The sequence below is a fragment of the Peromyscus eremicus genome, chromosome 5 (assembly GCF_949786415.1).
Source record: "Peromyscus eremicus chromosome 5, PerEre_H2_v1, whole genome shotgun sequence".
NCBI lineage: Eukaryota > Metazoa > Chordata > Mammalia > Rodentia > Cricetidae > Peromyscus > Peromyscus eremicus.
In genome coordinates, this window is record NC_081420.1 from 77,327,900 (window position 1) to 77,353,224 (window position 25,325).

Below are 25,325 nucleotides of genomic sequence, written 5' to 3' on the forward strand. Positions count from 1 at the left end.
TTTAAATGTGCAAACCATGTTCATGCTGAGCTCTGTCATGACATCCTACCCTACAGAATTTCAGACAGTCCTAAGCATCTGAAAGCTGCCACAGGCCTTACACATTTAAATCAACCAAATGCACAGACACAGAACATATGATGAGCAAGGCAAATGGCATGTGCTGTGATCAAGAAAGATGGCAGATACACATCGCATTTAATGAAAATGACTAGTCAGTGAAGATATTGGAGCTAAATAAAAACCACCCAAAGGGTGGTTGTGAACACTAGCCTGAAATCAAAAGTCATAAAGGTATCAGCCTCAGGGTTGGCATTCCTTCCCCATCTTAAACCTCAGACAGCTTGTGGTTAGGTCTATGGATGAACTGTAGAGAGAAGTAGACAGAGCTCCTACCTGAGGCCAGCCTGCCCTGAGCTAGGTCCCCACTTGCTCCTATCTAAACTTCTCCTCCTGTGATACTAGAGAAGGTGACCCTGCCCCAGTAAGGTCAAGTGCATCCTTAGTCTGAGTCACAAAGTGCCCTTTCTTGGGAGAAGGGTCGAGAACTCAGTACGGTACAGGAATATAGACTTTGCATTCCTTTATCTCCCCTTTCTCGTCATCTGTGGGCCAGAAGGATCCCAGGGAAAGGATAGTGATGGACTTGCAGGCACATAGAGCTGAGGCCAGCCAAGCAGGCACTGTGAGTGAAGGGAGGCAAAGGGGCAGGACTGGAGACCATGCTTTCCTTCCCCAGGGGCACTTCTAGCCCCCACCCTGTCCCACTACTGCCTTCTACCTTTCCTACATGACTGTCCGGGAGCCTGTTTCTCTGTCAATGCCCCTTTGTTCTCTGAGACTCCATGAGAACTCAATGATCTGCTCAAGTGGTGTTCACTGTTACTATAACTTACTAGGACATATAGTCCCCTCTCTCCAAATTAATATGCTTCCCTAGCAATAGCATAACAAAGAAAAAAAAAGAATGTAATTTCTGACAATATAACTTGCATTTCAGTATATACGCACTTGGCATGGCCAGAAGAAAAACAGGCAACAAAGTCAGATGTCTGCACCCACTTAGGAGTTCAGATTTAAGGGCTCAAGAGCCATCGTGTACAAACAAGTACTGAAACAAGGCCCCTGGGTACAGACAGACACCAGAATTTGGGTAAAAACCATGACGAGGTTTACCAGAACATGAAGTGCCATGGATCTGCTACTGAGATGTTCTCCCTAAAGTTACGTTAAAAGCTTGGATGGCAGCTGATGTGACTGGATCATAAGGACTCCGCTTGATCAACGGCTGAATGGTGGAGCCAAGTGAGAAGGCACACCTTGACCTTGGAGTCTTTCTCAGTTTCATTCTTCTTCTTGGTCACCATGCTATGAGTACCATCCTCCCCAGCACCCCCAATGCCTTTCTACTCTGGCACTTCTGCACTGCCAGGAACCCCAAAGCAATGGAGTCAGCTGACCACAGCTAGACCCTCTGAAACCATGAGCTCAGATCAACCTTTACTCCTTTTAAGCTGCCTGCTCAGGTGTTTTGCTGTAGTGACAAAGGTGACTGTCATAACGAGAAAGAGGGAGACAACCTTCACTGACAGGAGGACAGCAGGTCAAGTGAATCAAAGTGAAACAGTACAGATGACCAGGCTTGATCTAAGAGCAGCATGAGAACGTGAACCCGAGTGACGGAAGTGTATCCAAGACCACAGAAGGCTGGCTTCTAGCCCTCCCCTAACTTTGGGTTATGTACCAAGTTCATGGGTTTCCTACACTTTCCCACTTCAAAGGGCCTACCCTTTGAAATGAGTGTTTCAATGGAATTACACACGCTTGCTTACTTGCCTTGATCCTCTAACAGACTGTGAGGTCCGTGAATACAAAGACGTCTCCTGCCTCACTCACCTACTATTTCCACAGCTGGCAAATTATAGGCACTTAGGTGTCTGTTTCGTGTTACTGGAGCAAGAGCCCAGGGTCTCACTCACATGTGCCAGGCAGGTGTGCTCCCAGTGTGCCACATCCTCAGGGCCCAGATCATTTGTTTACATTTCACGCAATGTGTGCTATCATGGGGGTAAAACGGGAGTGAACCATAGGCATGGGAGTTGAGGTTAAAAAGCATTTGCACCTAGGTCATCTGGATGTGGTGGTCACGTCATACATTCAAGGACACGTTCTCAATGTGACTTTTAATCTTCAGCAAAAGCAGTGAGTTATGAAATGAGTTTTCAGAAGGACCTCTAGTTCCCTGCATCCTGCCAAGGTTCACAATTCACTAAGGAGGAGAGAGCTGAAATTCCTGTGTGAATGTCCACAAGATAAAACCTGACTAGGAAGACAGATTGCTATGGCGAGTGGCAAGCAGATAGGCACTTACTGACGGTGTGACTGAAACCACAGGGACGCTATGCATTCCATAAGGCGCAAAAATATAAAGAATATAATCTTGAAAAAAAAAGGAAATGAGTGTTTCAATGGAATACCATTGTGTGTATCTTCCGTATACAGATGAAGTGAACCCAGTTACTTATGCCCCCAAAGGACGCCAAATACTAGAACATAGAGGGCCCTGCTCCAGGAAAGAAGACGGTGGGAAATCCGTGTTTTTTCATAGGTCTCAGTCCTGAAGCTCTTCCTAGAATGAGAGACTCTTTGAGGAGAAACAGAACTCTCTTTATTTCATGTACTACCCAAATCACAAGCAAACAAACTCAGAACAAACACACACCCCTCAGCCCCCAAAACCAATGATTTATTGTAGCTCAAGAGAAAAAACTAGGTGTCTGACTTAGTAGGGAATGCTATGCCAAGCCCAGGATGTCACTCTTAAATTCTGGTCACACTCACTTTCAGTCCCGTATGACAACTATGGACCTCACCCTCACAAACCAATTCTAGCTACCCAGTCATGAAGTCACACTCGCTCACACCAGGAATGACCAGAGGAAAGGATTTTGTCTGAATTTCCTGAGATTTAGATTATTCTAGATCATAATCTGAAAAGGTAGACATAGTCTCATAAAAAGCCCAAAGGATAGAATTTCAAATCGCTTATAAAACTGCTCATCGGACGCACACAAGGCAGCTTCCTTGTGGGGCTCCTGCTCATTTTGCACCTGTGTGGGGAAGAATGTCAGCCTCTTATTGACTCCAAAAAACAAAAACAGAAACAGAAACCCACATTCACACCTGTGCCATATAACCCCCTTTCATGAGGGGGGGTGAAATCACATCACTTTTAGTTGGCTTCTTTATATTTAGAACATGTGATCTATGTGCAGACAATGTAGTGATATGAACAGATTAACCCATACATGTGCCTCTGCTAAGAAGATTCACTCTGCCCTTCAGTACATGAACCTTTACCACACAGTAAAATGCAGTCATATGACGTTATAGTTTGTTTCCAGTGGTTCTTGTTAATGATAAAGTGGATCGAGGTTTATGCTGAAAATCCTCAGTTCACAGGACTGGTTTGATGGGAACTCTAATAGGAAAGGCCTTCATATGGCAGGCATCTGTTACACAGGCCATTAGGAACCTTCAACACATCTCTCAAAGTGTCATTATCCTCATTTTACAGAGGAGAAAGCTAAGACAATGAGAGGCCAGGTCTTTTCCTAAAGGGTGCACTTGAATGTGGCTCCCAGGTTATTCCAAAGCTCTGGTGACTGACAAGTCTACTTTCTCCACACTGCCTACGCTTTTACAAAACAATGTAGATGAAACATGAAGTCAGGCTCTGCGCTGCCTATGGCGAAGGCTTCCAATGTCTTGGGCTTGTTGACTCCTTCCTAGTGTCCATACTTTCAATGGTGATTGTCTATCCTTGTGGCTAAGAAAACTGGTATCAATAAAATCTGCTGATCTCTCAACACACATTCTGAATATACTCTAAGACACTCTAGGAAGGCTAAAATAACCCTATGTGTATACCAAACCTGAGCAACTTGGATGCATCTATTACAATACTTTTCATTTATAATTACAGAAAATCAAACACAATGATATGCACAAGGAAAAGCCCCCAAGCTCACTGAATTAACTTTAGCTTATTAATTTGGAATTGAAATGGTAAACTAAGGTTGATGCTCTTTCTCATTTAAAAAGAAAAAGTGCTCATGGTCAAGCCAGGAATGCCATTCTGCAGCTGATTCTTAATAGAAACAGTCTGTTGTATGGGAAGGAGGGAGGTTCACAGGACTTGGGTTTGTCATGAAACTGAGAAGCCCCAGGAAGCCAAGAAAGTTGTGCAATTCACAAGCCCCTCCTCAGGGTCACATAATTCCACAGAGAGAAGAACCTTGCGTGGCACTGCCTGAGTTGTGTAGGGAGCTCCAGGGGATGCAGCTCTTGTAAGTCACTGTTCATGCTGTCACATGGGCCTGCTGGTGATGCAGCTGACCCGGAGTCACCCATTCCCTTGTAAGTAACCCCAACAAGTCCGCTGGTTTGCTGTGCTAGACTTGTATGGAGTTGTTTCTTTGGTGTGTTGTCAATGTCCTACTTGGGGTGAATAGATGTTCATGTCACCCCAGGAAAGCTTACAGAACAAATGTAAATTAATTATATGCTTTGTTTTAAAAACATTCCATAGGGCTTAGGATAGAACTCAGTGGTGGAGCACTAGCCTAGTATGCTTAATGCTACAAATATAATCCCCATATAACGATCAAACAAACGGGCTGGAGAGACTGCTCAGCAGTTAAGAGCACTCGATGGTCTTCCGGAGGACCTGGGTTTGGGTCTCAGCACCCACATGGTAGCTCATAACCATTTATAACTCTTCTTCTAGCCTCTGAAGGCACTGCATACAGGTAGTACACAGACATATATGCAGGCAAAAAACACTCACACACATAAAAATAAATCTAGCTAGCCAAAATTTTAAAACATGCATCTTATAAAAACTTAGAAAATCATATTGGGAAGAAGAAACAGCATTGTGTACATTAGACCCACGTTAGAAATCTTTGGAAAAACATTATTGATTATTTCTACCTTAATGAAAACAGACAAAAATGTGATTTTGTTTTAAAAAGCTAATTCATTTTAGCCAAAGAAATACAGACCTGTACAGTATCAATAAAATGATAGAAAAAGTCCTCCCCTAATTTTTTTGTGTTTGTTTGCTTTCCAAGACAGGGTCTTATTGTGTAATCCAGGTTGGCTTTGGCCTCAAGATCCTCCTGAGGCCCCTGAAAGCTAAGACTATTGAAGATGCATGTGTAAGAACGCCCTATGAATGTGACATCTCTTCTCTGATACCCCTCAAGTCTGTAGACCTCATGCTTCACCACCGTGGCTTCAGGTTTTCATCTTTTTATTTCATAAACATGCTTAAGGAGTTTTCAATTCTGGTTCATTGTTTTGAGGCTCTAACTGTGCAGCCTGAACTGGTCTCGAACCTGTGATCTAGCTGCCTCTGCTTCTAGAGTTCTGGGTACACAGGCATGTGGCATCATACCTGGCTCATATGCTTATCACCTGTAATGGACATTGCATATGGCTAATTTTGTATCTGAATGTTAGCATAGTACACATTCAAGACTAACTCATGGTTGACATGGTTTTCACTCTGCAACAGGGTCTCAAGAAAGATCTATACTGTGAATCAGAAACAGTCATATCCAACAAAAAAAATGCTAAAGGAATAAAGTATCAAGATAGGTCATGATGCCAGAGCCTGGAGTGATGCTGTGAAAACAGATAAAGTATCCTGCAAGAATGCACCGGCAGTAAGTTCTCATCGGAGCACAGAACTGCAAGACTACACCTTCATCATTTACTGCACACTGGAGTTTCAACTATCTCCTTATTTATGTGGCAGTGCTATTTCAGAATGAATATTTATGATAAAGATGATGTACTTTTATGGTGAAAATAGTTTTTATTGCAATCAATGAAATATGGTATACATATATACGCATATGTTTTACAGTCTAAGAAGAACACAAGATGCATAGAATATTAGCAGAGTGTTTCTTGTGTGTGTGTGTGTGTGTGTGTGTGTGTGTGTGTGTGTGTGTGTGAGAGAGAGAGAGAGAGAGAGAGAGAGAGAGAGAGAGAGAGAGAGAGAGAGAGAGAACCCAGAGGTTGATGAAAGCATCTTTTTCAATCACTTTCCATTTTATTTTCCGAGGCAGGGTCTCTCACTGAACCCAGAGCTTCCAATCTTGCTAGTGTAACTACTCAGCTACCCCAGGGATCCCCCATCTCTGCCTCAAGTGCTAGGTTATAGGAGGACCACCAAGTCCACCCAGCTTTTAGGTGAGTGCTAGGGATCTGAACTTCAGCTCTCAAGCTTAGCAAGTGCTTTATCCACTAAGCAGCCCCCAGCCCCTGTGTATAGTGTTTCTTAAGGCTGATGAGTATCAGATTGAATTTAATAATTTAAATATAGGTGGTGCCTTACAGATGAAAGACTTATCATATTAACAATCTATTAGCAAAGTAACTAAACAGAGAAAGATAAGTCAACAGGGACAGACAAACTACACATGCAGCCACTGCAGTAACACATTCGTGATAAAAATCCTTCTTGTTTATACATACTTCTTTTTAATATTTGGATTTACGTCCAATATTAAGTGGAATATTGGAAGGACATGTGTTGCTCTGACCAAGCACTATTTATGTCTTCTCCTGCTCTTTGTACATCTTGGGACAAGCCAAAAACGGTCGATTACACAGAGAGTTACTGGCATGGATGTGGCTTCTATTATGTATCCAACCCCAGAGTACTTACTCTGCTTCACACAAAAATTCTTCCGTATTTCCCTACAGACATTTTTTATCGTACTTGGCCAGACTTGTTACTCTTTATTATCCAGAGAAAAATACCAGAATTATTGGAGTCTACCATAGGACCCAAACTGCATTGTTACTTGAAAAAAAAAATACAACAAACCACACTCACTCATTTGATTTACTGCAAGATAAATCCAACCAACCCCCTAGGTATCTCTTGGATCAGACACATGCTATAAAGTGTCTACTTATCATATTGTAGCAATGCTCTTTTATTGCTGTAGGCATAAAATAAAAACAGCCATGCTATTATATTTGATCCGTGTCCATGGGATGGTCATGTTAGTGGGTGGCTGCAGTTCTGCGTTGGAGAATGACAAATCAAACTCCACAAAGTTGAGCTACATTCACAACAAATCAAGTCAGAGCTCACTTCCTCTGTCACTTTCATGAGAGAAGAGTGTTCTCAATGAGGCAACAACTCATAAAACAAATGCCAAAACACGACATGAAAACAGAGGAGAAGAAGAAAACAGAACAGTCGCTGCAGGAACATCAGTCTAAAGCAGATGTGTGGACCCACTTAAGTTCTCGTCCCCCTTCCTCGCCAGCTGAGACAAGAACACAATACAACTGAAAGGTCAATGGTGACTTTCTTCCTTCCTAACCCTTCTCAAGGTGACCTTTCACTGGGGATAACAGGATCTCATTCAAAATCCACTCTGTTCTAGTCCCAAACTCAAAATTCCCTTAACCAGCACGCATGTCACCCCTATGGAGCACTTACCACCTCCAGTAGCTACCCAAACGGCCATATCCATCAGCACCATCATCTTGTTACTATGAACAGATTTTCAGTTCATCTTCTCCCATTGGACTGTAGATAGCTCAAGGACAATTGCTCCTGTTGTAACCTAGAGAAGCTGGTGCTCGGACGGCGCCTGTTTACTACAAACCAGTTCAATGAAAAGAACTGTGTCTTATGCCAGAAACAAATCCCAAGTATAAATATTTAAGATAGACTATAGGCATAAAAAGCCAACTGTGATTCTAATAAAGATCATATTTGTCTCCTCTACATGGGATTATAATTTTAAACCCACCACACACTCATAAATTTGATTGTGACTTTCGGTTTTAGAGTATCTCTATAGACGCTTCCAGAGCAGACCCTACAAGGTTTCAAGCACAGTTCCACAAGAGCAGTGGGGATGCTAGCATTCACAGTCAGTTCTGAACGTGAACTTTCTAGTCTGCTTTATGTGCCACGGCCATCGTTCTGTGGGAAAACAACGACACTCTTACAAATGCCCATTTAGTCAAAGCACCCCTGCACAGCAGGCTTCGGGCAACATGTATGATTCAGCCCAAAGGAAGACCAAATAGTACTTAGTGCTCATGTTGTAAATGGGAAATATACAGAGATTTATAGTTAGTTTCCTCCCGATGCCGAATAACCAGACAGAACAAGTCACAGATTGTCTGAATATCCACAAGATGAATTTTTGCCCTCATTTTGGCTTAAGCCACAAAAAGGGCTTTCGTGGCTTTTCAGCACCACAGCTCTGCTCCTCCCCCAAGCCCATATACATCATTTAACTTTATTACTTCACTTTTGAAAGAGATCAAGTTTTACTAAAGATGAAATACAATACATTGGATAGGACAATGTGCTAAGTGCCCCAGCCTTCAGTCTAACACTTTTTAAGAAACATTTGTAAACGTAGGAAGGAATCTAACAGAACCATCACTGAGGTATCAGCGATTAAAACGTGGCCCAGGAATAACGCTCTTACACAAAGAAGAGAAAATCAAGCATTTCTGATCAAGTCTCACAGTTCTCAGATGCCGTGGTTTTGAATGGCACTGACTTGTTTTATTCTGATGTCTTCAACAGAGGATCTAAGATCACTACACCCTAACACTACTGAGAGAAAATACTGTTTCTCCCCAGTGATACTGACCTAACACTCCCTAGGCTCAGGCTAACACTCTCTGTGGCTTTGATAACATGGGTTAGAGTAAAAGAAGCTTCAATCCTCTCTCATTCCATCCTCCTGCACATGTCAAGGAAGGCAAGGAAATATGTCTTCAGCATGCAACCATGAAAGAAAACAGTTAACTCACAACAAGGGACAATTTCCAAAGCATACATCCATTACCCACATGATTCTGTCAGATGGTCAGCTGCTACAGAATCTAACTTAACATCAATTCAAACGCCCAGGCTCCAAATCAGCAGGAATCTAAGACCAGAACACTTCATGCTTATTTTAAAAAGATTTCAGATAATATATACAGGAATGGCTTTTTACTCAGACTGTAGTAGCAGCTGCCAGGAGCAGGTCTCAGTCTTTGCTAGACTAGCAAAGCTCTTAGCATCTCTGAATCTCAGATGGGGAAACTGAGGCAGAATGGTGGGGGGTGTTCCCAGAGACTCCTTTCTTCTCTTTTGCGCTCCCTGTTGCTGAGATGAGCACTTCCTCTCCATCAAATACTCTTGCCATGGTGTGCTGCTGTCTCTCTCACAGGCCCAAAGCCATATGATCACTTGAAATTAATTTATATTTCAGATATAGCATGCAGCAGAAGGTCATTGTACATAGTGTTTTGGGGTGCCTTGCTAGGACTATAATCTGTTCCCTGGGGACAGCTGTGAGGTTCTCCACTTGTGGTACTATCTTTGTAATGAAGATTGTGAACACAAATGAACCTTTTATCTCTATTAGCTAACTCTCTCAAGTATTTGGCTTTGCTGACAGAGGCTAACATGATATCCTTCTGCTGGTTCATCCTCTCCTAAGGTAAGTCCAAGGTGGTGTACTCTGTCATGGAGTACTGTGAAAGGATGTACAAGCTTGTGCATCCTGAAGGAGCCTAGGGGTTGGCTATTTCTTTTCCACAACCATCAACCATCTTCAAGACCTCCAAACCTTGACTTTCTTCATTCTTCTGTGGCTTACATTCATGACATACTCAACTATCTACCGTCCCTCAGCCCGGCAGAGAGGGCTTTATGGTCAGTGCTTAGAGGAGAATAAAAACAGCAAAGTTTCTTCTTCCTCCGTTTGTCCCCACAGGAAAGACCAAAGCTTACAACAGCAAGATCACTCCACGGTATACCTGGAAGGAAGGAAGCCAGGAAGGACACCGCCATACTGCTTGTCCCCTTTCACCACAGCGCATGGCTCCTGGGGCTGAGGAGGAGAGGTGATGGGAATGGAGGGATGTGTACTAGCAGGGAGGAGAAACAGCAGGGACAATGGGCCAGAAGATGGAGGCTAAGAGGTCTTAAGTAGCCTCCTTTCAGGACCAAAGGATTTAGCCATGACCTCTGGGTGTTATATGGACTGGAATCTGGAGTGTTATGAGCACTTGTGGGAAACAGTAACATGTATGAAACTCTCCTTTCAGGTGTGGCTGGGCTACAAAAAGGTAGGCCTCACTAAGCAAGGAAAATTTGAAATTCCTTTGAAGTTTGCAATCGTGTGTTTCTGAACAATGCAAATAATTTCAATATCTGCCAGGTTAGTGATCAACTCCAGTGCCATTTGGTGTGAGAATACCATAGCCCTTCCTCCAAATCAACCACCATCAGTCTCAATTAACATGTAACAAACTTACAAAGGATCTCTCCTTACTAAAGTGGTTGATTCCTCACCCTTCCATTTATTCTCATTCTCCAAACTGTTGTCCTAAGTTTACAATGTAAGAATTAACAAGAGACACTATGCTTCTCTACCCCCAAAGTTTTGCAAAACCATTGGCTTCAATCCTGGAAGCTGACATAGCTCTCACCACATTTTAAAAGAAACAAGGTAAGGGAGTGGGGAGGAGGAACATAAGATAATGGTGGGTCATGTCCACGAAGGCTGGACAAGCCACTACCTAGAAGGTTAATGTGAGTCAAACCAACCACCGTAGAAATGATCTGCCCGAACCTCACTTTGCATAGTATTGGGGACAGAAGCCAATGCTAGGCTAGCCTACTCCTGAGTCGCATGCCCCCCACATACGTGTAAATGGTTTGAAACCTCCTGGGGCTCTGCTACTGTGACTTATTTCATGATGGACTAACTGCTAGAGGAAGCTGACACCACGGCCACTGCCTCAAAATGAATTGAAAAGAGCATCATTGACAAACATTCAAATTTTCATTAACAAACATTCAAATATTCATTGACAAATATTCAAATTTTCATTAACGAACATTCAAATATTCATTGACAAATACATAAATATCCAGCGCTCTTGACGCATCTTGTGCTACAGTGCATTTGCTAACCTGTCTCCAACAGAGGCTCCACAACCACACCGGTCCACTCCTGAGGTATGTCTCCAAGCATCACCATGAGATAGAAACAGCCAAACACTTTGCTTTAGAGACTAAGCAAGGTATTCTAGATGTAGGGAATTTTAACTTGAAAATTTCAGCTACAATAAATTTCCAATTTAAGTTCTCAGTGTTTTCCTTATTTGCTCAGGATCATACACAAAACCCACACTTACCAACCAGGACAACAAGCCTGTACTTCTCATGAGCCTGACGCCGATATGGTGTCACTTCTTCGTATGTGGGCACATCCGCCGTGTCGTACTGGTCACTCTTCTTGCATTCATACATAGACTTGTTTGTTTTCTTATCTTTTCTGCTAAGACGGAAACTTCTTCTAAAACCAGCTACAAGTAAAAAAAAAAAAAAAAATTAGACATATATTTAGAAACTGTTTAGTGTATTTCAAACTAAAAATTAAAATCCCTCAAGCCAAATATTAAACTCCTTCCGTGTCAGCTCCACAATATATGATAAAATTCAAGTATCCTGTAAAGGTGCAAAAGTGTATTTGGCTTTACAAAGAATGTTGAGGGCTGGTGAGCCTGTCTGCCGAACCAAGTTCCATCCCTAGAATCTGCAGAGTAACATGAGAGAACTGACTCGCTCAACTGCCCTCTGACCTCGACAGGCAGGCTACGGCACGTGTACATCCACACATATCCACTCACACATGAAATAAACAAAAGATAATAAAAATAATAAAAAGTAACAAATCAGATAAGTAGAATACTTTTAGAGTTTTTCTACAAGGTACAAAAATGAAACAGCCATGTATGTATGAACTTTGGAGACTCCCTAGGAAGTGGACAATGCTTCCCCTGGGTTTGAGGAAGGAAAAGGAAAGAGAAAAGCGATGCTGAAGTAACAGCAGCAGAGGCCAGGAATGAAGCTCAGCTGGTTGAGTACTTGCCTGGCAGGCAGATGCCCCGGGTTGGATGCCTAACACGGCATGGCACGCAATGGGCTCTGCGCTACACATGAGTGACTCCAGCACACAGGAGGCAGAGGCAGGAGGGCCAGAAGTTCAGGGTCATCCTTGGCTACACAGTGAGTTTGAGGTCAGCCTGGGCTACATAAAACCAAGTCTCAAAAGAAGAAAAGAACCACCAATGAGTAAATGTGGAGTTACCTGACACACCAATGGAGTCAGGTTAATAAAAGGAAAATCAGCACATACTTTTGCAATCGACAGTGAACTTATATTTTAACAAGAAAAATTTAAATCAGCAAAGAATGAATGGATTAATAAAAGTTATTCTGTGACTTTCTAAAGCTAACTCTGGTTTTGAGGCAACCCTAGGTTATTTGGGAGGAAAGGGTACTTACAAAGGGCTTCATACAAGGAAGTCTCACCATAGCTCCCTCAGAGGTAAAGAGGCGTGAACGGGACCAGTCCTGAAATCCACTGGTGTCTCATAGAAAGAGTGAAATTTAAGTTGAGGCAGAGTGCAGCATGCCACCCTGGCCCCAGCAGGGGAAACCATATGAATTCTAAAGCCACATGGGAGAGAATCCAGCATTCTGTGAGGGGCTCAAGGGAAAAGCTGCATGTGACCCACGGCTCTATTCCCAGGACACTGAGGAATTGCCAAGAACCTGGTCCTCCAAGCATCCATTCCCCAGCCCCACCTTCCCAACAGCATGCCACAGGGAACCGAATGCTTACCATGTGCCTGGTGTTAGCACAGAGGCCTCGACCAGAGTCTCCGCCTAAGCTGGCAGAATCTACTTATCTGTGTCCCCAACTGTCATAAGTGACAAGGTTTGTGACTGGTTATTCTGGCTGAAAGAGGTGGGATGCTGGTGTTCCAGAGTTCGAACTGCAGTTCCCACAATCTCAATCCCTTCGCAGTTCTTTCTGGTATGGAAGTCACTATAAATTTTGAGTACACGACAATTAGGGTGTTTGGCCATCCCATCATCAGAGTAGGTCAGTTCGGATTGTCTCTCGACCATTGCCAGCAGTCTGTTGTGGGGGTATCTTTGTGGATTTCTGTGGGCCTCTCTAGCACTTTGTTTCTTCCTATTCTCATGTGGTCTTCATTTACCATGGTCTCCTATTCCTTGTTCTCCCTCTCTGTTTTTGATCCAGCTGGGATCTCCCACTCACCCAAGCTCTCTTTCCCTCGACCCTCGCCCTTCACTACCCCCACTCATGTCCAGGCTGTTCATGTAGATCTCATTCCATTTCTCTGTCATTGGGCGATCCCTGTGTCTTTCTTGGGGTCCTGTTTTCCAGGTAGCCTGCCTGGTGATGTGAGTAGCAGTCCAGTCATCCTTGTTCCACATCTAGTATCCTGTTATGAGTGAGTACATATCATGTTTGTCTTTCTGAGTCTGGGATACCTCACTCAGGATGATTTTTTCTAGATCCATCCATTTGTCTGCAAACCTCATGATGTCATTGTTTTTCTCTGCTGAGTAGTATTCCATTGTGTATATGTACCACATTTTGTTTATCCATTCTTCAGTTGAAGGGCATCTAGGTTGTTTCCATGTTCTGGCTATTACAAACAACGCTGATATGAACATAGCTGAACAAGTGCTCTTGTGGTGTGGTTGAGCATTCCTTGGGTATATGCCCAAGAGTGGTATAGCTGGATCTACTGATGGATCTGGATGCAGAGATCCATGACTAGGCCCCAGGTGGATCTCTGGGAGTCCAATTAGCGAGAATGAGGAGGGTTTATATGAGAGAGAATTGTTGAGACCAAGGTCGGATAAAGCACAGAGACAAATAGCCAAACAAACGGAAACACATGAAATATGAACCAATGGCTGAGGGGTCACCAACTGGATCAGGCCCTCTGAGTGGGTGAGACAGTTGATTGGCCTGATCTGTTTGGGAGGCATCCAGGCAGTGGGACCGGGTCCTGTGCTCATTGCATGAGTTGGCTGTTTGAAACCTGGGGCCTATGCAGGGTCCCTTGGCTCGGCATGGGAGGAGGGGACTGGACCTACCTGGACTGAGTCCACCAGGTTGATCTCAGTCTGTGGGGAAGGCTTTGCCCTGGAGGAGATTGGAATGGGGGGCGGGCTGGGGGGAAGGTGAGGGGGGCGGGAGGGGGGAGAACAAGGGAATCTGTGGCTGATATGTAGAACTGAATTGTATTGCAAAATAAAAATTAAAAAAAAAAAATTTTGAGTACAAGGGTCAGCCAACACAAATGAAGTCCCAAGGCTAAAACTGGAGAAAATTCCAACTTGCATATTATAACTAAACCCTGACTTCTGAGGAACTGCTTACCTAGTTGGGTCTTTACACCTCATTGATTTTTTTTTTTTTTTTTTTTTTTTACTTCCACTATAAACAGGAAAGTGAGAGCCGGAGAGGGGAGGGGAGGAGGCAATCAGATTTCTAAAGTGAGACTATGAAGAAGATAGGGATCGTGCTCCACAGGATGAGTGGGGGCACCTGCTCTGCCATGCTTCACATAGAACAGGTTCTTAAGAATTTGCCAGATTTAATTTTAAAAGATGGCAGCGCCAACTACAGACCCACTCACACTGTGTTTTATCTTTGCAGATTTCAATCAAGAAAGCAGAATGTGTGGGGACTTTACACCAGACCTGAAGTTGGGTGGGACTCTGTCCAGCACGGGTCTTAGAGCTAGTGGGACACAAGAGGGCACAGGCCAGTGACTGCTACCCTGGTTTTCAGCCACACCCTCAGCTTTTCAGAAGCCATGTCCTGGAATAATTTTGCCCAAGAAACTCCCTTTACAAAACACAAAACAGTGGTCAGGCAGAAAAGTGGCCAGGTAGCCACAGAGTTCTGGAAAGCAGGTGGCCATGGAGTTCTGAAGAGCAGGTAGTCACAGAGTTCTGAAGAGCAGGTGGCCATGGAGTTCTGAAGAGCAGGTAGTCACAGAGTTCTGGAGAGCAGGAGATCCGAAAAGGCTGGAATTGGAAAGTGAGGGACATAGGCTGGAAGAGCTGCCCTGCCATACCAGTCGTGTGTCTCTGCAGTTCCAGGAATCTTCCATAAGGCTCATTTTCTGAAGCTTAAAACACAGATACCAGCTGCATATTCCTCCCAGGATGGTGAAGGATAGGCTATTCACAGACTTGGCCCACAGCAGAGACTTCTGCATGTCTCTTACAGATCCATACTGGATTGTGTGTCTCCCAGTATCTGAGCGGGCCTTTAGGGCAAGCACGTGGCTTCTCACAGCACAGACTCTCTCAAAAAGGAGAAAAGTACATCTGGAGGCTCATTAATCAATTTTAAATGGGCTCTTGTAAAAGAGGGAAAAATAGTAAAATGAAAGCCAGATTTAAATACGTGAATTGGGGCTGGGGTGTCACAGTGTAGTATATAGCATGTGGCTTTTATGAGGCTTTGGGTTCCCTATCTCCAGCACTATAATTCATTAACAATTATTTTAAATGCTGTATTGACCAGTCATTTTAAAGAAACACAATAGAAAGGCTTAGTGTGTACTATTCTTTTTTTTAACATTCTTTTCTAGGAATACATGTAGTTTTTGTTGCCAAACTTAATTTTTAAGAGCAACCTTCCCTCCAGTCTTAGATTTTTTTTTTACTTACTTCTCCACATCATAAAGGTATATGCATTATTTACACAGCCACTTTACGTACATATACTCATATGCATATACATACCTACACACATTTGTTAACATATACATGCAAAGAAAACAGCAAGAAAAATTCTCAGCTCAGAATCAACAGTTAACAAGCTGTGAAATCTAACTTTGTTATTGTAATCTTTTTTCAGGCAAAACTCCAAAGCGAACCAACACACATTCAGATACATACACACACCCAAACACCCAAACCAAAACACACACACACATACTCAGATTATTTTCCTAGAATCTGTCCCTCCACAGCTTGTGATTTCTCACTCCAGTTAGAAATACACGACGTGCCTGTCCGTGCCCCATGGCTGAGTCTACAGGAAACTACTATATCAAGGAAAGGGGGTTGGTTAAGAACTTCTTGACTTTGGATTTTTCTTGGTTCTCTTATTAAAATGAGCTAACCTCAAGGAAGCAGGGGTTCCTCTCAGACGACTGTTGGTAACACGGCATCTCATCAGCTAGCGGTCAGTGCCGCGGCTCAGCAGGGCGGCTCTGGGAGCGGAGGGAGAGGAACTCTATCAAAGAATTCAGGGTAAGGAACAGTTTCCCATGAAATGTATTTTCCTTATAGTTCATATTTTTGTAATTTATAACGGGCTCAACGTTTTTATGGACAGGTTTGTTTCCAGGGAAGCTTATCCACAGCTGCTAGAAATCTGTGTCTTTGAAAGGAACAACGGGTTTTATTACAATAGGAAAGTGACATCAGAGGAAGGAGCAGCTGTGAGACAAAGCTTATCTAAGACTTTGCAGGAGTGACAGTTCACAGTAACCTGCCAATGTATCATCTCACTCTACAGTCTGCTTAAGGACATTAACTATGAGGGGCGACTATAAAGAAAGCTGCGTGTTCTCTGAAACAGCTACTCCATATCCCTGGTCCAGCTGTACGCGCCGCCAATGATTTCATGAGGCTGTGTTGCTGGAAGCGAGGCTCTTCTTGCCCGGGACTCCTCCGACCGGCTAATAACAAGGCCTGTTGGCAACTGCTTATTTAACAGTCTCCCACCACAGCTTCCCATCACTTCTTCCAGTCCTTCAGTGATGTGGCCAAAAGCTGGACATCACTGTCATTTAAGGTGGCGGTGGGATGGAACATTTTCATATCGTTGCTCTTTACGGCTCTCATTTCTCTGTCATTAATGGTGAGTGCCCACTGATCAAGTCCCGAGTCAGCCCTTCATCATCATACACACATGTAAATGTCAGCAAGCTGATGAACCCTCTGCCCAGAGGTGTTCGCCCTAATGTTGAATTGATTTTAAAGAAATCCTAAATCGTTCGTGTGCCGGAATCTGTAACTTTGCTTTTGATTTCTCCCCGTTTTAAGGACTCTCTGCTCTTCTTATGTCTGATAAATATTCTCCTACATTCTTCTGAATTTTAAGAAATGGGATTCATGGCTTTATACTTCATTATTATTATTATTTTTTAAATCCCATCTGGAATCACTCAGATTAATCATGACGTCAAGCTGTGAAGTGTGGCTGTAACTTTCCACTTTTCTAAATAATTAACCAATGGTTCTAAAATAATCCTGAAAGAGAAGGATCCTACACAACTTCATGTTGAGACAAATATGCAGAGGCTTCACACTGTTTCGGTCATGACAGGAAAAAAAAGGGGGGGGGGATTCTTGATCTGAGCTGAACTTGTTCACCAGTTAGTGTCGGCATCAAAACACACTCCCAGTGGAGGTTTACTGGGAACTTACCAGGTGACAGGCTCGAAGCACCTGATGGGGGTAAATTTATTCAGTCTCCTCAGCAACTCTGGGAGGAGAGTTGAGTGTGAACTGCCCTTCCCCTTCATAAAAAGTGATAGGCACAGCCTGGCTTAAGTATTCCACAATGAAATGAGATCACATATCAAGTGAGAAATGCCACCCTGCTTTCAGATGTGGGACAGGGAAAGTGACAGCCCCTGCTACAATTTAACAGGAAGAAACTATCAAAGAAAAGCATCAGTTTAACTTATGGATTAAAAGGTTTTCCCTAATAGGTTTTTTTTCTTTTTCTTTTCAAATTAAGTAAGTACTTATGTCCCTTTTTATTCAAAGTAAGTTGTAAAGTAGAAAAATATAAGACTGTGTCACTGGCCTCAAGAAATTACTCATCCTCCTGGGACACAAAAGGCTATTTTCACATACTTATAGTTTACAATAACTTTACAAGTTTTATAAGTTTTCACAACACGGGATCTTGACTGTAACTTGGGATTCTCTGAAAGACTTAGAATGTCTGATTTGACTTTTACCATTTTTATACAAAAATAATAAGAAACTCCGTTGTAATTTGGTCATTCTCAAAACTTGCATCATACTACATCCTTATAACACAGTAGCCAAGAGTATCAAATGTAAAGCTTGTGCCCAGAATTTAAGAAACACAGGAAACAGCACATCTCTCTACTCCACAACTCCACACACTGATATTAATTTTAGCAGTAAAAATAATCAAGAAAAGGAACAGATATATAGACATATGGAAATAGTTAAATGGTGAAATAACCTCCCAGAGAAATAGGGTTGAAATCATTAAAATTATACAGTATACAACACCATAGAAGCAATATAATAATTAGGAGAACTAGACAGGTTATAATAATTGCACTTAACGTGATGAGCTTTGTTTTTGCTGCTACAAAAAGTGTTATGAATACAGAAACATAGAAGAAAATACTTTAAAGAAAAACAATGGCTGCTCTGGGCAGAGAGGACTCTGGCAACTACTTTATTATTCAAACTCACTACACTGTGTGACTTTACAATTTGATAGGAAAATAAAACAGTTTATAATATATGACCACACAAATGAAATTGGATCTAGGCAGAAATAATTGTGTGTGTGTGTGTGTGTGTGTGTGTGTGTGTGTCAACAAAATACACAATGTATACTCCCTATCTCAGAAGCAGGCTCCAGGGTTCTGTATTCTCAAGTGATTACACAAAACACCAAGTTTCTATATAAATGATGGTTGGAAATAGCTAATAAATACAAATACAAAGAAAACAATGAAAGTGAAACCAATGGAATGCTATAAAAGCATAATAGAGCACAAGAAATCAAGATCAAGAGGACAGAGAACCAGAGAAAAAGGTGAAGACAAAAAGAAACACATTGTTTCAAAAGCTCAAAATGAAATAAAACAGCTAAGGAGTTTATTACAAAATCAGAAGTTATCATATTCTTTTGCTCTCATAAGTAAATTCAATGAAAAGTTAATGTTTTAATTTTAATTTTTTTTTTAATACAGAATTGTGCCCTTTAGGATGACATGTCATTAAAATGCTAACTTCATAATGAACTCAGAAGTCCTTCAGGCTGAGCAAATCCCACTGACACCGTCAGAGTCACATGTGGACACTAGGGATGTGTACCTTGACTTTCTGTTTACTCAAAGAAAATAAATATCCCGCCATCATGTCATCACCTGTGATGTGTCCAACAGGACAGTTTCAATACCTGATTTCCACTGTTTTACACAGCAATCCCCAGTCGATAACATCACACGCTGTGCGCTGCTAGTGTTTAAACAAGCTTTTCATAGGATTACATCTCACAGATGTTCTGTGCACAAAAAGAGAAATCTTAGCGAAATCTTCTTGAATCCCAGCAGTGTAAATATGTCACGGGTACCTCAAAACTCAAAGACTTCTAGAAGAACCCATCTCAACCTCCAAATGTATGAAAAAAGTATCGTGATGCAGACACAGTAGAACGAAATGTTCAATTTTTCCTGACAGGAGCCTAAAACTAAGCATTTTACAGCCTTTATCTCCATTTTAAACATACTGAAATACAGGTCCCATTTTTATATACCGGGAGTACCGCCAAAAACATCATAGGAAAAAAAAATTTTTCTGCATCTTAAAAACCAGAACAATTTAACCATGCAAATATTTACCTAATATCTAAATTATAAGAAAGAGTAAATTTTACTCTAAAGGAGTGTTTAAAGAAGATTTTTAAAACCCCGTGGGGACACTAACAAAAGCTAAGCAGCTGCAAGTCATTCCATAACATTAGGTTCTTGACAAGGACGCAGTGCGCATGTCCTCAGAGATACTCTGACCATAAGGCTGGTGCCCTTAGCAAATCGGCACAGGCGTGATGACCCATCAGAGAGGCGACTTCCATTCGTATCACTGATAAAAAAGATGCCCACATGGCCACATGACTTCAGTAACTGGTCAATTAAATATTATTCCAGAGATGATGAACGACAGCCAAGCACATCTTAAAGTGACAAGCAGCAATCTTGGTGGGTGGAGGTTTGAACTGCACAGAAAAGTATGAATAGAGAAGTGTGGACATCAACGAGGTCTAAAAAGCCTGGATGCGTGAGCCCTCCAGCCATCTCACAGTGCAGGGAAAATCAATAGAGAAAGAACAATGTCATGATTATAGTAAGCTCCATATACTGTGAGTTTTTATTGCACAGGGTCAGGAGGAGAAGGGTTTTTTAAACAAATTAGGAGAGAACCCACCTCCAGCATGGTACAGGTTCAGAGCTTCTTTTGTAGTGAGCTGTGTTCAAATCCACAATGGTCCTTGAACCATCCAGCTCATTTCAAGCTAAAAATAAAACAGAAACTCCAAGTCCCCGTTACAACCCTAGAAGCTAAACTAAGACATGAAGTGTGATTTCCAAGGGAAAAATAACTCCCACTTTAAGATTTCCCAATCACACTAACACCCAAAATTTATTGTTCAAATAAACAACTTAAGTACACCAAAACATCACCTCCCCCCCCCACACGCACGACAGAGAAACTGTATGAGAATTTAACTTTCTGCCAAGCAGCTAATAAAGAAATGAGTTCTTATACTTTCAAAATTATGACAAAATACAGTATGCACATATAAAACTGCAGCTCCAGACAGAGGGAAAATTTGGATTTGAAACTTTAGTATTTTTTTTCTTAGCTTGAGACTATCCTTACAACCTAAAATTCCCCAAGCAGGGATAGTTTCTGTTAGGAAACAAATATTTCCAAGCAAGAGTCCAGACTCGCTGAGATTCTGCAGAGTTCTTTCCTGTTCAAGAATTAACCTGTATTGCTTTTTTGGGAGGAAATGCTTCTAAATATTCTCTTCACAAATTCTATCGCATGGAAAATATCACGGTGGTGTATTTAAACACCGCTGCACTACTCTGCCTAGCAACCTTAGTAAGTGAGCAGACCACTGGACTAAATGGGAATTTTCACTCGACTTATAAAATCAGCTGTGTTCTTAAACACAAGGAAACCATGGGGAGAAATAAGAACCAGCCTTAAGAAAAGCACAAAACACAGAGAGATAAACAACAACTTTTTTTTAAAAAGTAATATCATGGAGTTCTGGTTTTATTATTTAACTTTAGGCTAAATACTTTGGTTAAATAGAATGGGCAGTCTAGGTCCCAAAACTGATCTTGTTTTAAAAGAATGCAGTGTGTGCTCCAGCAAGGACAGAAGCACCGAAAATTCAACTCTGCAGGAAATCATTTGCAGCAAAGAGTTAGAATACACATGCTTGATGCACAGCGCCTCCTGAACTGATTAGAACAAGATTCCTATAATGAATTAACCAGAGGAAGATATCCAATGATTCATACCAATGTTAGAAAACTGCTTCCTACTGATTATTTTGGGCTCAGGCAAGAAAAGAAATAGGTTTTTATAAAGCTCTTTTGCTGGGGACAATCACAAAAGCCCAAACACACCAGCTTCCACATCGCTCACCAAAGTGAACGAATTTTTCAAACCTTTAGTTCTAGTCATTTGTGTAAATATGTAGCAAACACACATGTACGTCATGTACCAACCAATGATAATCTCTATATGTTGCTCATATACACATGTAGGATACATACACATATACACCATGTATCTATCCAAGGCAATCTTTATGTGGGCAGCTCCTGACTTACAGGGATTCCACTTTAAAATGTGTTACAATTTCTCTTTGCTGCGTTCTGTTGATTTATCTTCATATAATTATAAAACTTTACACAGACTACAAACAGCTTACATTGATCGTCCATTTAGCGTCTTCCTGCTTTCCAATAAAATAGCCAAATCTTTTTCACTGATGACAACGCTGACCTTTAAGAAACCGGTTCCATGCCAGTCAGAATCATATCACACAGTAAAGCCAACCACTGAAGCCTCAGTCAATAAAGGTGTAAGGCACAAGCTGTAGGGTGGCACACACCTGTAATCCCAGCACTCAAGGGATGGAAGCCAGAAGACACAAGAGGGTGGCTGCTGCTCGGGAGCTGGAGTTCTAAGAGACTGCGAGCCACCCAGTAGGGAGCTGGGAACCAAAGCTGTGTTTTCTCCAAGAGCAGGACACACTCTTAACTGCTAAGACATCTTTCCAGTCTGTTCTCAGAAAGTGAATCCAGGTTTAAGATTAGGGGGCAACCCACACACTGCTTTGTGCTTGATTTTCATGCTTCAAAGAAAGTGAATATAGCCAAATGTCTCTCCCAGGTTGTGTCAGTACACGATGCCATGATCTGATGTTGGAATCAAAGACACTGGTCCAGGGATATCCTTTCTGCAAGGTAGAAAACGTCTGTTTTTCCTTCTCTGGGTACGGAAGTGGATGACAGAGGGGAACAGTCCTAAAACAAGCCACAACCTCAGCTACTCTACTAATTAATCTTTGGAAAAGGTCAGACAGAAAGGCCAAATTCCTAGGTGTTTTCCCGGAGATGTCTCAGAGCCAGATAAATGTGTGATCTGGCAACGATGAACACAAACCTATCCCATATAAGCCAAAGCTCTTCCAAACAAGTTAACTACAGTGTGTCTGGGGAAGTAGCAGTGTGTGCCGGGACAGGCTTATCACAGAATGTTGTGATCCCTTAGAGGGATACTCAAAATGTCTGAAATGCTAAGAACCAGTTCCACCCAGCTAACTCGGGCCATTTGGATTATTTCTCTTAGAGAAACAAAGGACATGGAAAATAGGTCAACAATCCAAAGGGGATTCTTCTCTTCAAAGCAACAATTACCGCAGACAGATCCAAAGTATTAGAAAAGCCAAGTGGTGTAACTCATGACTATAATCCCAATACTCAGGAACCTAAGGCCAGAGGATCTTGAATCTGAGATAGCCTGGACAAATAGCACAATCCTGCTTCAAAAAAAAAAAAAAAAAAAGGCCAAAAACAAGGAGCTGGAGAGACGGTTCAGCAGTTAAGAGCACTGGCTGCTTTTTCAGAGGATCCTCCTTCAATTTCCAGCACCCACATGGCAGCTCACAACCACCTGTAATTCCAGTTCCAAGGGATCTGTTGCCCTCTTCTGGCCTCTGAGGGCACTGCATGCACGTGGTACACAGGCATAACTGCAGGCAGGACTCAGACACACATAAAATGAAGGCTAAAAAAATTCTTAAGCCAAAAATGAAAACATACACACACACACACACACACACACACACACACACACACACACACACACACATCACAGAAGGCAACAGTCTCCCCCCACCCCCATATTGCTCAGCTCTCTGGCCAAGATTATTGTGGAAATTCCTCTTGGTACAAAATAGTAATATTCAAAGTATCTGTCCTGGGAGTAGTAAAGCAGACCACTATGTGGGTGAGCTGTCTCTAATAACCCTTGACAGAATGAAGACTAAGAACATTGCCCGTAGACTGTCCGAGAGTCCCCGCGTCATGCTGAAGACCTTCCCTTCCAGTCTTCGTTTATACGTTTGCATTGTGAAAAGCTGCTGGGCTTTGGCAAGTGCATTCCATCACGGCTCACGCTGTTCTCACCCCTCCCCCTGATTCTTGGCAGAATCATCCCTTCCTCCTTGAACCTTGACTTCCACTGGTCTCTCCTGGTTTCTATCCTGCTTGCCTCGGGGCTCTCCTCTCATGAGGACCACCACCAGTCTCTGGCTGCCTCATCTAGCTTCGTTTTAATGGACTCTGATAGTCACAGCTTCCAGACTGATGGCCTCGACGCCTGTTCCTCCCAATTTGTCCCACTGCCAATTCCACATGGATGTCTTCACCACACTGTGTCCAAAACAGAATACTCGGGCAGATCACTCCTCCAATCTTGCCCATCTCAGTAAACATTTAACTCCATTCCTGTAGTTACAATGACTCAAACCATATACTCGTACTCAGCTCTCCTATGTGTCCAGAACCTGGTCTTCCTTCTACCTCCAGTGGAAATACCTTTGTTCAACGCACATCATTTCTTACCTGAATTACTACACTGTTTCTCTGCTTCTGCCCTGTTCCCTTCCAGATCCTCACCCTATCAGCCACTGTGACCCTTAAAATGAGGGTCAGGTCATGTTACTGCCTTGCTCAGGACCTGTCGATGATTTCCTGCCTTCTATAAAGTAACAGCTAAGTGCTTCCTACATTTGTCACGTGTTGTTGCACAGACTTAGCTTCTGTTCACTCTGTTCTGGCCACACAGGCCCTCTTGCACAGCTTCCTTCAGGTGCAGCAGATATCCTGCTTAGGGTCTTGCACCATGCTTATTCCCCCACAATGTCCCGCCTCAGCTTTCCAGATCTTTTCAGGGAGACCCTCCTTCATTACTGTGTTTTCTTCTCAGTACTTACTTATAGGTTATACACAGCTGCCCCTCCTCACTGCCAATTGGTTCATTTTACATCTTATGCTCCAATAATTATATCATTTATTTACCTCCCAACAGGGACAGTGACCTTTTTGTCTTTTCTTTTGGAAAAAAACACATGGTAATAGCTGTGCATCTCTTCATCACTCCCAGTGCCCATGCTCTTGGGCCGTCCTCCCACACTGACTCTACCTTGGCCAGGAGACCTATTCTAGTCCCTAAATGACTTTAATTGCAGGAGCACTCCTAGAGTGCTGCTTTCTCTTGCTGAAGTCAGGAACCCTGAGAACCCTGTTTGGCAAGCTTCCTGGGGCGTGAAAGACCACACAAGGGGCTTGGGAAATGTCTCAGTAGGTAGAGAACCTGAGTTAGGATCCTCAGCACCTATGTTAAAAGCCAGACACCGCAGAATGTACGTACAAAGTGGTGGGAGCAGGCATGTCTCTGAGTCTTGGTAGCCAGCTAACGCTAAATCAGTGAGCTCCATGTTCAGTGAGAAATCCTGTCTCAAAAAATAAGTTAGAGCATGATTAAGGAAGATACTTAACATTGACCTCAGGCTTTCAGCATGTGTGCATGCACATGCATGTACACATGTACACACACACACACACACACACACACACACACACACACACACACGAGCTCACTTGGCTAAACTCCCCACAAATCAGACAGACCCCAGCCACCAGACTGCAAAGACCCACCAAGCTGAGCCTGGGCAGAACCACGGAACTGACTTCAGATTCACAGGCCTAAGGGCTTGTTGTGTGAAACTGTTGGGGATTTCAGGGGATGAAAGGGCAGGTGCCAGGCCACAGAGCAGTGGGCACATCGCACCTCTCTGAAAAGGCAGAATGGTGTTCTGTAATGAAGGCAGAACCCCTCTCTCTCTGGTGCCCCAAATCTTAGACTTTTCTGTAAATTCATGTGATGGTTGATGATATGAGACCTTAAGTATGAGAAATGGGAATGCCGTGTGTTTCAGAATTTCTGGTATGTTTTACAAAACCAAAACCCAAAGAGCAGCTGC

General features: G+C 42.6%; 1 protein-coding gene across 1 annotated transcript in view; it reads right to left on the minus strand.

The window, feature by feature from the left end:
* Mpp7 (MAGUK p55 scaffold protein 7) overlaps positions 1–25,325 on the minus strand; it is a 145,438-nt gene that overhangs the window by 16,475 nt on the left and 103,638 nt on the right. The window contains exon 11 of the mRNA XM_059263755.1: positions 11,254–11,424. Coding sequence (XP_059119738.1) covers positions 11,254–11,424 — 171 coding nt within the window. The remainder of the gene's footprint in view (positions 1–11,253; positions 11,425–25,325) is intronic.